This window comes from Physcomitrium patens, chromosome 1 (assembly GCF_059467195.1).
Source record: "Physcomitrium patens ecotype Gransden chromosome 1, ASM5946719v1, whole genome shotgun sequence".
NCBI lineage: Eukaryota > Viridiplantae > Streptophyta > Bryopsida > Funariales > Funariaceae > Physcomitrium > Physcomitrium patens.
Window position 1 is genome coordinate 2,237,048 of NC_143410.1, and position 14,378 is coordinate 2,251,425.

General features: G+C 42.0%; 1 protein-coding gene across 1 annotated transcript; it reads left to right on the forward strand.

The window, feature by feature from the left end:
- Positions 1–281: 281 nt before the first annotated feature.
- Positions 282–5,337, forward strand: LOC141045990 (putative copper-transporting ATPase HMA5). Its single transcript, XM_073537547.2, has 5 exons — positions 282–931; positions 1,414–1,548; positions 1,844–2,944; positions 3,207–4,361; positions 4,534–5,337. The coding sequence occupies exons 1-5, from the start codon at positions 731–733 to the stop codon at positions 4,942–4,944; spliced, it is 3,003 nt and encodes a 1,000-aa protein (XP_073393648.2). The 5' UTR covers positions 282–730; the 3' UTR covers positions 4,945–5,337.
- The last annotated feature ends 9,041 nt before the right edge of the window (positions 5,338–14,378 follow it).

Sequence of the window (14,378 nt, forward strand, 5' to 3'; positions counted from 1 at the left end):
TCCGCGAGACATCAGTGAACGTGAGCCGTCTGCGATGCTTTCGCGGCCTCCTGTCCCGACCCCTCCGACGTCTATCTGGACATGCCCTGATGCCGTGAGTGGGTTGGGGTCGAAACTGGGCATGAAGCTTCTGGTCGAGTATATTTTGCTTGGGTGTTGGGGGATCGTTCGCTTTGTTTCATTGGACAGCTGTTAATAGACAAGCCTGCCGAGCACGGCATTGACAGTGGGGCCCACCTTCATGAACAACGCAAGGGTCCTGCAGCTCTCGAGACCTCGAGAACTTATTCGAGATCCTGGGATCCACCATGAAAGTGCGACACAAGGAATTCGTTCCGTGGTGACGGCGCAGCGATTTCGTGAGGTATATTAGGAGGGGTGGGAGAGAGTGGTGGAGTAGAGTCAGCGTAGGGATTGAAATTGGATACGGTTCGTGTTGCGCCTATTCGCGCTGCTGTCTGAGTTGCATGACGGGGAACGTGACGTGGGGAGGACCTGGTGTCGCATCAGCCGCTTGTTTGAATAGGACCTTGTGTCGTTGGGATTAGCGTGGGCGGGAATTGAGAGCGCAGGCGTGAGAATTGCGGTAAGCTTCGGAGCGGGGACGGTCGTGATTGCAGGTAGAAGAGGTTGTAGAGGATTTCTTGAGAGGCTCGTAAAAGAGGGAGAGAGAGAGGGAGCAGAAGAGAGTTGAAGAGCGTGAGAGCTGGATTGAGGTGGTTGTGGAGCGATGCAGTCGCTGATGAAAGTTGTGCTTGCACCTCGAACGGGGTCGGCGACGGAGAGCGAGAGGAGAAAGAAGAAGAAGGAGGATGTTTTGCTGGAGCGCAGTTTGTCGTCTTCAACTCGGTATCCGTCAATGCCGCGGTACCCGCTGTCGCCCTTGCATGGCGAAGTTGACGTCTCGGAGATTCGCAAAGCAAATTTGAAGGTCTGTAATGCAACCCTCACAAAGTGCGGGTTTAGCAGCGGCATTGAAACGCCGGAGTGGCGTGGTTGTGGAGTTGTTTTGGAGTGATTTTCTTGCCTTCTTGTTTACGCCATATCTGGGCAGGTTATCGCCCGGCCTGGGAGGAGGGGAGATCTCTGTTGTGAGTCCCTGTTAAATTCCAGTAGGAACGGTCGTGGTGAAAGTGCTTGGCGCTGGAATAAGTCGGGGATTTCGCGAGAAAAGCAGTGATGAGCACTTGAACATGAGAGCGATGAATGGGAGCAGAATTCCTCAAAGGTCTGTTGCATAGGAGAACCCCAGGGGCCGAAAGCGGATCGTGCTAGCAACGTTTAGCGGCGCCGCTCGACTTTCTGATCCAGTGGTAGAACGTGCGTGGGGCTGGTTCAAATGGGACATGTGTGGTTTGGCAATTGATTCCACGGGGTCGTCATTTCATATGTATGTGTTGATTGGGTGTACAGGTTACAGGGATGGAGTGCGCAGCGTGTGCGGGGTCCATCGAGAAAGCCGTGAAGAGGTTGCCCGGCATCGAGGAAGCAACGGTGTCAGTATTGCAGAACCGGGCTCAAGTTGTGTACAGGCCCGCCTTCGTACAGGTACAATTCCTCCCACTCCGTGTTGTTCAGAATTCCGTCGGGACCAGTGAAGCGGGGATCGTTCGCGCAGCACGCGGTGCAATGCGGACGGCAAGAAGATGCTTGTAGCAATGTTGTAGGAAACGACTTGAAAGGTGTGCAGTGAGGGGTGCTCCAAAACTTTGCATGTGGTGAGAGGGTCAATTTAGCAATCCGCCAGATGGACCGTGGCAGCTAGGAGCTCAGAAGTAAGATGGATGTGGGCAGCGGTGGAATTGGAAGGCATTGAATCTTACACGGGGAAAGTGGAATCCAGGAGGAAAGCATTCGGGAGGCGATCGAGGACGCGGGGTTCGAGGCGGAAGCAATTGTGGACGATGCCGGTCAACGGAGCGGGAGCATCAGCCGTTTTCGTATCAAGGGCATGACGTGCACCTCTTGCTCAAACTCCATAGAGTCTTCGCTGAAAAAGCTGGATGGAGTGCAAAAGGCCGTAGTAGCCCTCGCCACGGAGGAGTGCGAGGTGAGGCACGATGCTGGAGTGATTTCTCACGTCCAGCTTGCCGCCGCCATAGATGACCTGGGTTACGAGGCCGAGCTTCTGATCGCAGGTGAAGAGACGAACAGAATCCGTCTGCAGCTGGAAGGCGTGACGGCTGCAGCGGACTTCCAGCTCGTGAAAGAGATGCTGGTGGCTCTGTCCGGCGTGACATCGGTGGATTTGGATTTCAGCAATGCGATGGTCACAGTATCGTACGAGCCCGACAGGGCTGGGCCGAGGACTTTCATAGAGACCATCGAGCAGGCGGGAGTTTTCACAGCGAAGTTGGAGGCACCTCGTGGTCGTGGGAGTCACGACAGGGGCTTGGAGATCCAGCACCACAAGAAGTACTTCCTTTGGAGCTTGGTGTTCACGGTCCCAGTGTTCTTTTTGTCCATGGTGTTTATGTACATACCAGGCATTATGGAGGGTCTGGAGCACGGCAGGCTGAACGGCTTGTCGATCGGAGCTTTGCTGCGGTGGATTCTTGCGACTCCGGTGCAGTTCGTTATCGGGAGAAGGTTCTACGTGGGAGCGTACAAGGCGCTCCGGCGAGGGTCGTCGAACATGGACGTGCTAATTGCCATGGGCACGAACGCAGCGTACTTTTATTCTGTGTACATAGTGTTGCGGGCGGCTACGTCTCCTACGTTCAAGGGCACGGATTTTTTTGAAACGAGCGCGATGCTCATTTCGTTTATCATCCTGGGAAAGTATTTGGAAGTAATGGCCAAGGGGAAGACCTCGGAAGCCGTTGCCAAGCTGATGGACCTCGCTCCGGACAAGGCGACTCTGCTCACTCTGGACGAGGAGGGGGACGTGGCAGGAGAGAGGGAAATCGGGGCCGAGCTCATCCAGCGGCGAGACATCATCAAGGTAGGCCTACGCGCTGGTGTTGTAGGTGCTACGTTTCAGGCTTGGGCTTTCGCTGGGGGTTGTTGGATGCGGCTGTCCATACCGATTCGGAGAGTCGGACGGTTGGAAACAGAGTCGGGTTTGTATGTGGGCCATTGTAGAAGCTTGTGCTAGAGAGTTGCGGTGCGTGTCGTTCCCGTGAAGCGGTCCTAGTGGGTAGCGTGGCAGCCATGATTGTAGTTGTGCCCGTTCTTGCAATGAAAAGTCGTTTTGGCTTGCGCAGGTGGTACCGGGCTCGAAAGTGCCCACGGACGGTGTGGTGGTGTGGGGACAATCCTTCGTGAACGAGAGCATGATAACAGGCGAAGCCCGCCCCGTACCGAAGAAATTAGGGGACAAGGTGATAGGAGGCACCATGAACGACCACGGCGTGATACACATACGAGCCACACACGTAGGGGCGGAGACCGCATTGGCACAAATTGTGCGGCTGGTGGAAGCCGCCCAAATGGGCAAAGCCCCGGTCCAGAAGTATGCGGATCGCATCTCCACTTACTTCGTCCCCGCCGTGGTGGTCGCGGCGTTCGTCACGTGGCTGGCTTGGTACGTTGGAGGCAAAGCACGCTCGTACCCAAAGTCATGGATTCCGGCTGCGATGGACGAGTTCGAGCTGGCACTTCAGTTCGGGATATCAGTGCTCGTCATCGCGTGCCCCTGCGCCCTCGGCCTGGCCACACCCACCGCAATAATGGTTGCCACAGGGAAGGGCGCGACGCAGGGGATCCTGATCAAAGGGGGTCAGGCACTGGAGGCTGCACACAAGGTGAAGACGGTGGTTTTCGACAAGACCGGGACGCTGACAATCGGGAAGCCCATCGTCGTTCACACCAAGCTGCTCACGAACATTCCTCTGCACGTGTTCTACGACACAATCGCAGCAGCGGAGGTCAACAGCGAGCACCCACTGGGAAAAGCGATCGTCGCGTACTCCAGGAAGATCAGCGGCGAGCATTCGTCCCATGGTCAGCAGCAACACGAGGTGCGTGATTTCGAGGCCATTCCAGGGCAGGGAGTGCGCGCCGTGGTGGACGGCAAGGCGACCCTGGTGGGGAACATGCGACTGATGAAGGAGCACGGGATCCACATATCGGAAGAAGCGGAGGAGCACTTGCGCGATGTGGAGACTTTGGCCAGGACGGGAGTGATGGTTGCCATCGAGAGGGAGTTGGTGGGGGTGGTGTCCATCGCGGATCCAGTGAAGCCGGAAGCAGCCAGAGTAATCAGCATCCTCAAGTCAATGGGCGTGCGCAGCATGATGGTCACGGGGGACAACTGGGGCACAGCCGTGGCGATTGCGAGGGAGTTGGGAATCGAGAGGCCATGCGTGCACGCAGAGTCGTTGCCAGAAGACAAGGCCAGGATCGTGGAAGAAATGCAGGTTCGTGGTTTGCCTGGTGCACGAGCATGCGTGGGGGCTGCGGGGGGAGTTTGACCTGGGGAGGGAACGCGAGCGCCGGGGTGGGATTGGATTGCGTAATGGGGGAAGCAGAGGCGAGTGATGAGGACGCTTGGTGAACAAGCATGCTGACGCTGAGGTTTGTGGGATGCAGGCGGCAGGGACGTCGGTGGCCATGGTGGGGGACGGCATCAACGATTCGCCAGCGTTGGTCGCAGCGGACGTGGGGATGGCGATAGGAGCGGGGACGGACATCGCGATCGAGGCGGCGGACATCGTGCTGATGAAGAGCAACCTGGAGGACGTGATCACAGGGATAGACTTGTCACGGAAGTCGTTCTTCAGGATCTGGCTGAACTACGTGTGGGCGTTGGGGTACAATGTGCTGGGCATCCCCATAGCTGCGGGGGCGCTGTTCCCAAGCACGGGGTTCCGGTTGCCTCCGTGGGTGGCGGGTGCAGCCATGGCGGCGTCATCGGTGTCGGTAGTATGTTCGTCGCTGTGGCTGAAACGCTACAAAAGGCCGAAGGTGGTGGAGGAGATAGACACGAGTGTACAGCGGTAGTAGGCGCGGAGCACGTTCCAGTGCCTTCTCACAGTTTTGCGAAGCAGATCAGTTTTGCACAGCGTCTTCGGGGAGCTGTATTTCAGGCGGCGCCCGCTCGTGCCTGGGCTCAGGGGCGGGTGTCGCCTCAAACACAGCGCTCTGGGTGACATGTAAATAGATATATTTTTTTTTCATTTTATAGTATTTGTGTTCACCTTTGATAATTTTAGGGTAGGATTTTTTATTCATTCATTAGTTTATTTTGTTGTGGGCATTTTTATTGATGATTTTATTTTGAATATTTTATGTATCTTAAAATTCTAGTAATTGATACTCAAATCATTATATAATTCGAATTAAATGGGATTCATCTACAGATACTTGTAATTTAATACAATTTTTCTTGTTCAATTTCGATTCTTTTGACTATGTGCATTTACATTGTTATCGCCTAATTTTATGTTTTCTAAAGTGAACAAATCTTACTACATAAGCTACTTTGAAAAGGAAAACAGTTTAAAAATGGTATTGCTTGAGTAAAAATCCAGATATACTTAAAATGTTTCTCTTTATATAACTATTTCAAGAGTCCATTCTATATCACATCAAATCAATTTGAAAACAAATATCATCAAGCTCCACACTCTAAATCCTTAACAACGAAATGGCTTTTTAGCAAATTGTCATTTTAAAAACATATAAAGAAAACATGTTTAATTTGTTTGTCATACAATTCACACACACACACATACATACATACATACATACATACATACATGTTTGTATGTATCTACATATATATATGAGAAGAGTACACATTTTCTGTTTCCCTATGGACAAGGTTACAAGATACTGTTAAGATTCAAAGTGTGAACACACTTGGTACAACCACCTGGCATCTTCTAGCAATGCCATACCATTCTAGGCAAAAATGTTAGCAATTTCAGCAATTTTTTAACACAACCCGCAATACTGTAATGAAGCTTTAAATGGTGTAGCAAATAAAGAGATCGAAGTAGGATTTAGAGCTCTTCTCAAAGAGGCAAAGTTGGACATCCACTTTGAAAACCCCGTCGGCGGTGAACACGATGCTGTCGCAAGCAGCCAAGGTTCGAAGTAGTGTACACGGAGTAAGCTCCGTGTAGATCATCGGAGTTGCGGACAACACGAGCTCCATGGACTACGAGAGGAGTACCATCGGAGGTGGGGGAGGGGGTTCCATGATGGAAAAAGCGGGGATTAGGAAACTCATGATACAACTCCAATCATTACTAACAACAAAATAACTTACTTTCTTTGAATTACATAAGATATCTTCAATGTCTTATAATTCCTTCATCTAGACTTAGAATTTATCAAACAAGATATGAACAAGATAGCTTAGAAAGTGCTCTCTCTAATCCTAATCGCCGCTCTTCGTTGTTCTTTGTAAGCATATGTTTTGCTTCAATGAATGACAATAGGTACAAAATTGACACTTTAGTTTTGAACACCTATAACTCCTTCATAAAAACTCCAAATCACACAAAATTTGCATCCAATCCATATCCAAAAACCTAAACTTGCCGATCCTAACCTCCAAAGTTCAAATGACCTTGGAAGAGAAATCATTATCCCTAATAAGGACTTGAGTAGCCTCCTTAAAGTCCATTGGCCATGACATTCAACTAATAGGGATGAAAATCTTTTTTCTTTGCCTTCATTTAACCATACTTTGCTTTCATCCTTTCCAATAAGCCTCCTTATAGTTTAGACTTTCATCTTTAGACTCCAACCTTTTCTTAAGCTTTATACTAAATATATAAATCTTACATAATATAAATACTATAATAAAAATAGTTAAACCTCTAAATAAATTGTTTTCTATCTTTTGACCTCGCACAATTCATATGCCACATGTTAAAGGCTCATACCAAAGTCTTATTGAAGAACTGTGCCAATAGCAAAGTCGGAAGCATCAATGTCAAGTATACATGAAAGATTGGGATCATATGGTTGTAATATTGAAGCAGTACAATCTAATGAATTTATATTAATTTTTAACTTTTATGTTGATGATTTAATCATCTTAACCAATATCTTAAAGATAATAGATTTGTTGAAAATAAAGTTAAAAAAGAAGTATAAGATGATTGATTTGAAAGAGCTTCACTATTGTTTAGGAATGGAATTTGTGAAAGATTATGCTAAAAAGATGATAATAATAATCCAAAGCAAGTACATTGAAGATGCGTTGAAACGATTTAACATGAAGAAATGTAAGCCTACATATAAACCTTTGGAGGCCAATTTGATGTTGATGAAGCTCATAGATGAAGAATTTGCTAAAGTTGAAGGTCAAATGTTAGATATTCCATATTAGATAGCAATAGACTCACTTATGTATGCAATGGTTGGCACAAGGGTGGATCTTGCATATGTAGTGAGTATTATGAGCCAATACATATCAAAGGCTAGAGCAATCCCTTTGGCAACCATTAAAAAGATTATGAAATACTTAAAAGGTATTTTATATTTTAAATTATATCTTGAAAGTAATAACATTACTTTGCATAGTTATTGTAATGCGGATTGGATTAGAGTTGCAAATGATAGAAGGATCAATAACGAGGTATGTTTTCTTTCTTGAATGAAAGCGCTTTATGAAATCAGAAGAAACAAGCAACAATTGCAAGATCAATAATGGAGGTAGAATACATAGTAGTAAATTATGATACAATGGAGATAATATGGCTTAGACAACTTTTGGAGGGCATTGAGTAGTACAAATAGAAACAACAATAGAATGCGACAATCAAGGATGTTTTGCGCTTACAAAGAATCCAAAGCATCATCAAAGACCAAGTACATTGTCATTTAACATTACTTCATAAGTGAGAAGATTGAAATGAGAGTGATTAATATAAAGTATTATGCAACAAAAGACATACTTGTTGATTTGTTGACAAAGACATTAAGAAAGGATAGGCATTGCATGTTAATAAAAGAATTAGGATTGAAAGCCTTTGACCAATAGAAAAGTAAGAGTATTAAAATAAGTAAATAAAAATAAAAATAGAATAAGTTATAATACAACACCCTTGCTGCAACAAATCTCATTGCAATCTATAGATCCAAATGTGAAAATTCGCTCCTTTGAAGTTGAGTGATCCAAACTACCGCGCGACCAACCCCCTTCACTTAGAAATTTGCTAAAAATTCAAATTATCTTCAAATCCAGCGAAACTTATGCCCTTCAAAGCTTAGCTTATAAATCTTGATGCTTCCGAAATTTCAAATGAATCCAAAGAATCAAGCTAATCGATAAATGTCTTCCTAAACTCGATTAATCCAAACTCGCGAAGGTTGTCAACCCCTCACACTCAAAATTTCACCAAAAATTTAATTCAACTCTGAATGGAGCGAGACTTCTTTGTCAGAAAGCTAACAACAAAAGCTAAAACCACAAAAAAAATCACATTAGAACTAAAATAATTGAATGACTGATGGAGGGAAATCTGAGGCTCTTGAAATCCTTGGAGTAATTGAGAGGCCAAAGGAGCTATTCACCACAATGAAACGTGTTTTAAGACCCAATGACTATCATTCGCAACTCGAAATCCATCCACATCCACCCATAAAATTCATAATGAGATTTAAAATCTAAATGAAATTAAAATTAGGATTTTTGGCCAAATTTTAGCATGGCTTCATCCTTCACCAAAAGAGAAGAGAGAGAGGGCTTGGAAAACCAAGCCTCTCTTATACAATTGAGTGGAGGCTCGTAGAAGGGTGGCTACATCTCCACCCTTGATTTTTCAGATTCCTAATCTAGATCTATGGCCTTCATTCATCCAAGACCAAATCTCGTTACCAAGGCTGATAGCCCTTGTAAGTAGTTAAGAAGGCATTTTTTTTGCAAATCTAACTTCACTATTGTGTTCAAAACACCTTTTTAAGCTAAGATCGACTACTCTTATGCCCCAATCCATGCTCAATTATAATTTCCATGGAAGTTTTTACTTATAAGGATCTTGGCAATTTTTTTTTGTGAAATTCTTCAAAATGAGAATTTCATTGCTTCTCTTGTATTTAGAAGGAGAGGTTGCTGATCTTGTTTTCTTCACTCCACGAAGTAAATCCGGTGCCACCATTGCATTAAAGAGACTCCCATTAAGTAGAAGAACCACCATGCCGCTTAAATTTGCCGAATTTGGAGGAAAAATCCAAAATTACCATTGCTAACTTTCCTAAATCTTTTAGAGAATTATAATTCCAACCCCTAAATCATGTGAATTATTATAGACGAACTCATTGGCTTTTAGTCAACCCTTATAGTAATGACCAACAACCTTTAAATTATTAAACTAACTAAGTTGCTATTCTAATTTTCTAACTCTTGTCACTTTAGTCCTAATTAATCTAATTCAAAAAATTAGGCTATGATTTATATCATGAGGGATTGTAATCCTAAAAATTCTATAAAATTGAATTCTACTTATATAAATCCTAATCTAACATGTTTAATTATTATAAAATAGGAAAATAACAAAAATTTAAATTTTAGAGTATAATTGAGAGCTAACATGTGGTGCACCATTCTGTGGGCTATTTGCCATGCAAATAGAATGGACCCTTGAGTCTCTTACAAGTGAAGGTAGTGTCTTTTCCAAGCACATGGTCAATTGAAATTCAAGAATAAGATTCTTAAAAATAATAAAATCATAATATAAAATCCGATATCAAATCCTCTCAACTCTAATATCCATTTATTAATATTATAAATTAAAATATTGAACTCATCCTTCTTCCTCAAATAATGTCAATTTGGAGTACTATAGAAAAATAATTAGAAGTTAAAAAGTTGAAAATAAAAATAACCATATCCTCCCTTCTTAGAGCAAATTCTAACCTATAAATAATAAATTAATTCAATTGGCCTCCCTCCTCCATCAAAGTGGATTTGGATTAAAAAAAGAAGTGAAAACGGAAGAAGAATAATAAAATAAGAAGTTGTTAATTACTACATGAGAAGCAATGTCTTTTTCTTAGCAATTTGGACCTAATCTATGTAAATCATCTAATACAAGTTAAGAAAGTGAAATAAGATTGAATAATAAGAGCAAAAGATGAAAATTACTCACTCAATGCCGTCACACTATATCTTGGGCCTAACACATGGAAGAATATTCATATTATATTTTAATTTTATGTATTTTTAATAAATGTGTGAATGCCCTATAAATCATACTATCTCGCTTAACTTCATAATATTAACATCCTCTCTTGGAACTATAAAGAAATAAAAAAAGAATAAGAGAAGAAGAAAATTTGAGATATAATAAGAATATTATAAAAAGAGGCACTTAGCTAGTATTTCACCTTTTGGTTGCTAATAAATCCCCAATCAACCGTCTTTGAGGGTTGATTAATATTGATCTTTATAGCTTCTATTTTGCTCTCCAACATACTATTTGATATTAAAAAAATATAATCTATAAAAGAATTTTGTTCCTATCGTCACACTTTGTATTCTTTAGACCGTTTCTCCTATTGTTCGTGTAGGAAATAATGAGCCATCTAAGGTCTTCAATTGTATAGAGTTGTTGGTGGAGACATCCACCACAATATAAGGGCCAATCCATACAAGCATCAAATTTTCTTGAGAATTCCATTTTTTTGCATCTTCAAGTATGACTCACATACCAGGCTCCAATGCCCTCTTTTTAATCTTTTATCAAAAGTTACCTTTCTTTGGCATTGAATGGCCTCAATATTTTGGATTGCCATTTTTCTAAACTCACGCAAAGCTTTTAATTGTTCCATCTTATCTTTCACCGATCTCGACCACCCAACCTTTCCTTTTGCAATCCGTAATGAAGGTATTTCAAGCTCAATGAAAGAAATGGCTTCTATTCCATACATCAATGCAAATGGTGTAGTACTTGTAGTTACCTTATATGTGAATCTATATGCTCAAAGAGCTGCCGTGAGCCTTCACATCCCAATCCTTCTTGCTGCCTACTACGCTTTGTGTAAAATCCTTACTAACGTTTGATTCATTCATTTTGCTCTTCCACTGGTTTGAGGGTGATAAGGTGTAGTTTTTCGATGTTAGATGGTAAAGATAGATGTGATTTCTTTGACATTCTCATTGAGGAAATGAGTTCCTTTATCACTTATTAAGATTTTTGGGCTTCCAAATCTAACAATGATATTTTCATATAAAAAAATTATAGTTTGTTTACTATCTAAACACTTCACTTCCTTGGCTTCAGCCCATTTGGTCAAGTATTCTATGGCCACTATAATAAATTGGTTTCTCTTTGAAGAAGTGGATACTATAGGTCCAACATAGTCAATTCTTCATTGTTCTAAAGGCGCTAATGGCGAGTGGATGCAAAGGCAATTGCATGCGTAGATCATTACGTGTATATCCATGGCATGTATCACAACATCGAGCGTGGGCCTCTCAGATCTCAGTAAAGAGAGTGGGCTAGAAATACCCTGCTCTTAAGATTTTTGTGAGGTGAGTCTTCCTGAAAAATGACCACCACAAGCACTATCATGGCAAGCTTCTAGGATAATAGGGACTTCTTCATATATCATGCATCTTCTTAGAATTCCATCAATGCCCCTCCTGTAGAGCTTTCCACCTAATAAGATGAAATGTGTATCGCTCACCCTAATCTTTCGCTCTCTTCTTTGTCTAATCTTTTGGATAAGTTTGAGATGATAAAATTTTGTCAAGTGATTGTATCATGTAGGAATGGCCTTTATCATGAATAATTTACTATCCGAAAACTCATCATCTACATCCTTCATTCTCAATTTATTAGAAATTCTTGACAAATGATCCGCTTGGAGATGCATCTTTCCTGGCCAGAATGAATCAGATAATCTAACTCGCCAAAGAAGAGTACCCATCATGCAAGTCTTGCATTTAAGTCTGGCTTATTCACCAAATATTTGATAGCCATGTGGTCTACAAAAAAGACTACACGATTCATTAACAAGTAATGTCGAAATTTCTTTGTCGAAAATACCATTGTCAAACATTCTCGCTCAGTAGTAGTGTAATTCTCTCTCTCGCTGATAATTACCTACTGGCAAATGCTATAGGATAGTATACCTTGCTTCCATTAGTTGGTTGACATAACGCGCTTCCTAATGCTACTACTCAAGCATCATAGTATATATGAAATGGTTTGGACCAATCTGAAGGTCTTAGAACTGAAAAACTAGTGAGTTTATCCTTCAACTCATCAAATCCTCTTTGACACTCCTCTATCTATTAGAATTTAGTCCCCTTCTTCATTAGGTTAGTGATGGAGGCTATTGAAGTTGCATAGTCCTTCATGGTATCTCTATATCAACCTATATGACCATAAACCTTCCGTATTCCATTCACATCTTTTGGTGGATGTAATTCTACTATCACTTTAACCTTCTCAGTGTTTGGTTCTTTCCTTGCTTGAGATACAATATAACCAAGCAATGCATCTTGTCGTACTACCAAATAAAATTTTTCAAGATTAATGGCTATACCAATTTGATGACATCGAGTTAATGCCTCTTTTACCCAACTTAAGTGGTCTATAGCCTTAAATTGAATACTAAAGTCATCAATAAAAACCATCATTGACTTGTATAAGAGGTCCGAGAATGCATATGTCATTGCTCGTTGAAATGCAGATGGTGCATTGCAAAGACTAAAAGGCATGACTACATAAATGAATGTTCCTCATAGCGATAAAGGCTATTTTATGCTAGTCTTTTGGTGCTATTGAAATTTGATTATAGCTTGAGTAACCATCCATAAAAGTATAGAGCTCGTGTCTAGCCACTTCATCTGTAATGGTATTCATGAATGGAAGAGGGAAGTGATCTTTACAAGTATACTGCTCAAGGCTCTATAATCAATGCATATATGGAATTTTCCATTTTTCTTCTTTATCAATACCATTGGAGACATCCAACCTATGATTTCTATTGGTTTAATGAATCCAACTTGAAAAGTCGCTCCAATTCTACTTTTACTATATGTTACAATTTTGGATTCATCATGCGTTTCTTTTTGTCTAATGGAAATAGTACTAGGAAATAAAGAAATGTGATGTTCCACAATGTGTGCTAGAATCCCTCTTAGATCTAAATAAGACCATGTAAAGACATTCCTAAATTCTATAATTAAATCTTTGTACTGAGACACCTTGTGATTGCTTATTTTACTTATTCCGAAAAAAAACTCCAAGAATAAACTCAGTATAGGGGATTCGAATACGTAAAATGACTAGTTGCTTAAGCGCTCACATTAGGGTCACACAATCAATTACCTCCCGAATGTATCATCTCTATTTTCAATATCCGAATACACAAGAAACTATAATCTCCTCCTTCACCTTATCGGTCTCTTCCTTACAACAATGCAGTCATACCAATAATCGCTTATTTCCACCAATATATTCACCTTCATAATCTTCAACTGTAATATTGCACCTTCACAGCCTTTCAAAGACACAATTACCTTCATTCCAATCACTGGAATTCTTCACACGTAACCGCCATTCACATTACAAGATTTCACATAAACACAGCACTCATTCTATCTATCGAACTACAATCGATTTCAAAGATTCAATCTTTCTTCTTCTCAAATAATACCAATCACATTTCCATTCCATAATTCACTTCACAATATTCAAAAACTCTCAATCTTCTTATTCAAAGAAAATAACAAACAAAAGAAAAGAGTGAGCACCAAGCTTACCCCGCTCACACTATCACAAATGATGGCCCTCGGCTCATGACTATCACAACCGCACCTTAATTAACCTCTACAACTCCTATATACTTTTCCTTGATTCTCAAGATTTTAATCGTTGTTGCGTTGTAACACGAAAGATACCGTGAAATAAAAATAAAGAAAGAGGACTTTTATTAATGTTTAGTTACCTCGAATATTGGGAGCAATGACCAATTCCAAACAAGCAAATACCGAGAGGCCAGTGGGGCCACCCTGCTAGCCGGGCCAAAGATACCGAAATGCTCCGCTCGATTCCAATAACAAGAGTGAGCCGAAAGAGAAAGGACCAATTCAATGACAGTGAACCTGGTTCAAGAGCCAACCGATCCAATTTCAAGACATCCAATCCAAATCTTACTACGGGCCTCTTAGCCAATATGAGACCGAATTGGTCGAGAAAGCGACTGACGGCGGAGCCAATTCCGGATCCAAGACGAAAGATTGAAGAAATTTAGAGGCTAGGATTTGAAAAAGGAGAGAATTAGGTTAAAAGAGAAGATAGATTAAGAAATGAAGGAGAGAGAATAAGATTTTTTTAGAAGGGTCGGAGAGCTAGCTTCATGCTTTGGGAGGAGAAAAAGATAGAAAATTGAGGTTTTTTTCTTCAGTAGGGTTTTGGGAAGTCTAAGGCAATCGTGCTAAAGTCGGTATTGTATTGGTGAATCGA

Coding starts and splice junctions, on each gene's coding strand:
- LOC141045990 (XM_073537547.2), top strand. CDS start 731: ATGCAGTCGCTGATGAAAGTTGTGCTTGCACCTCGAACGGGGTCGGCG. Junction 932..1,413: donor TTCGCAAAGCAAATTTGAAG/GTCTGTAATGCA, acceptor TTGGGTGTACAG/GTTACAGGGATGGAGTGCGC. Junction 2,945..3,206: donor AGCGGCGAGACATCATCAAG/GTAGGCCTACGC, acceptor TGGCTTGCGCAG/GTGGTACCGGGCTCGAAAGT.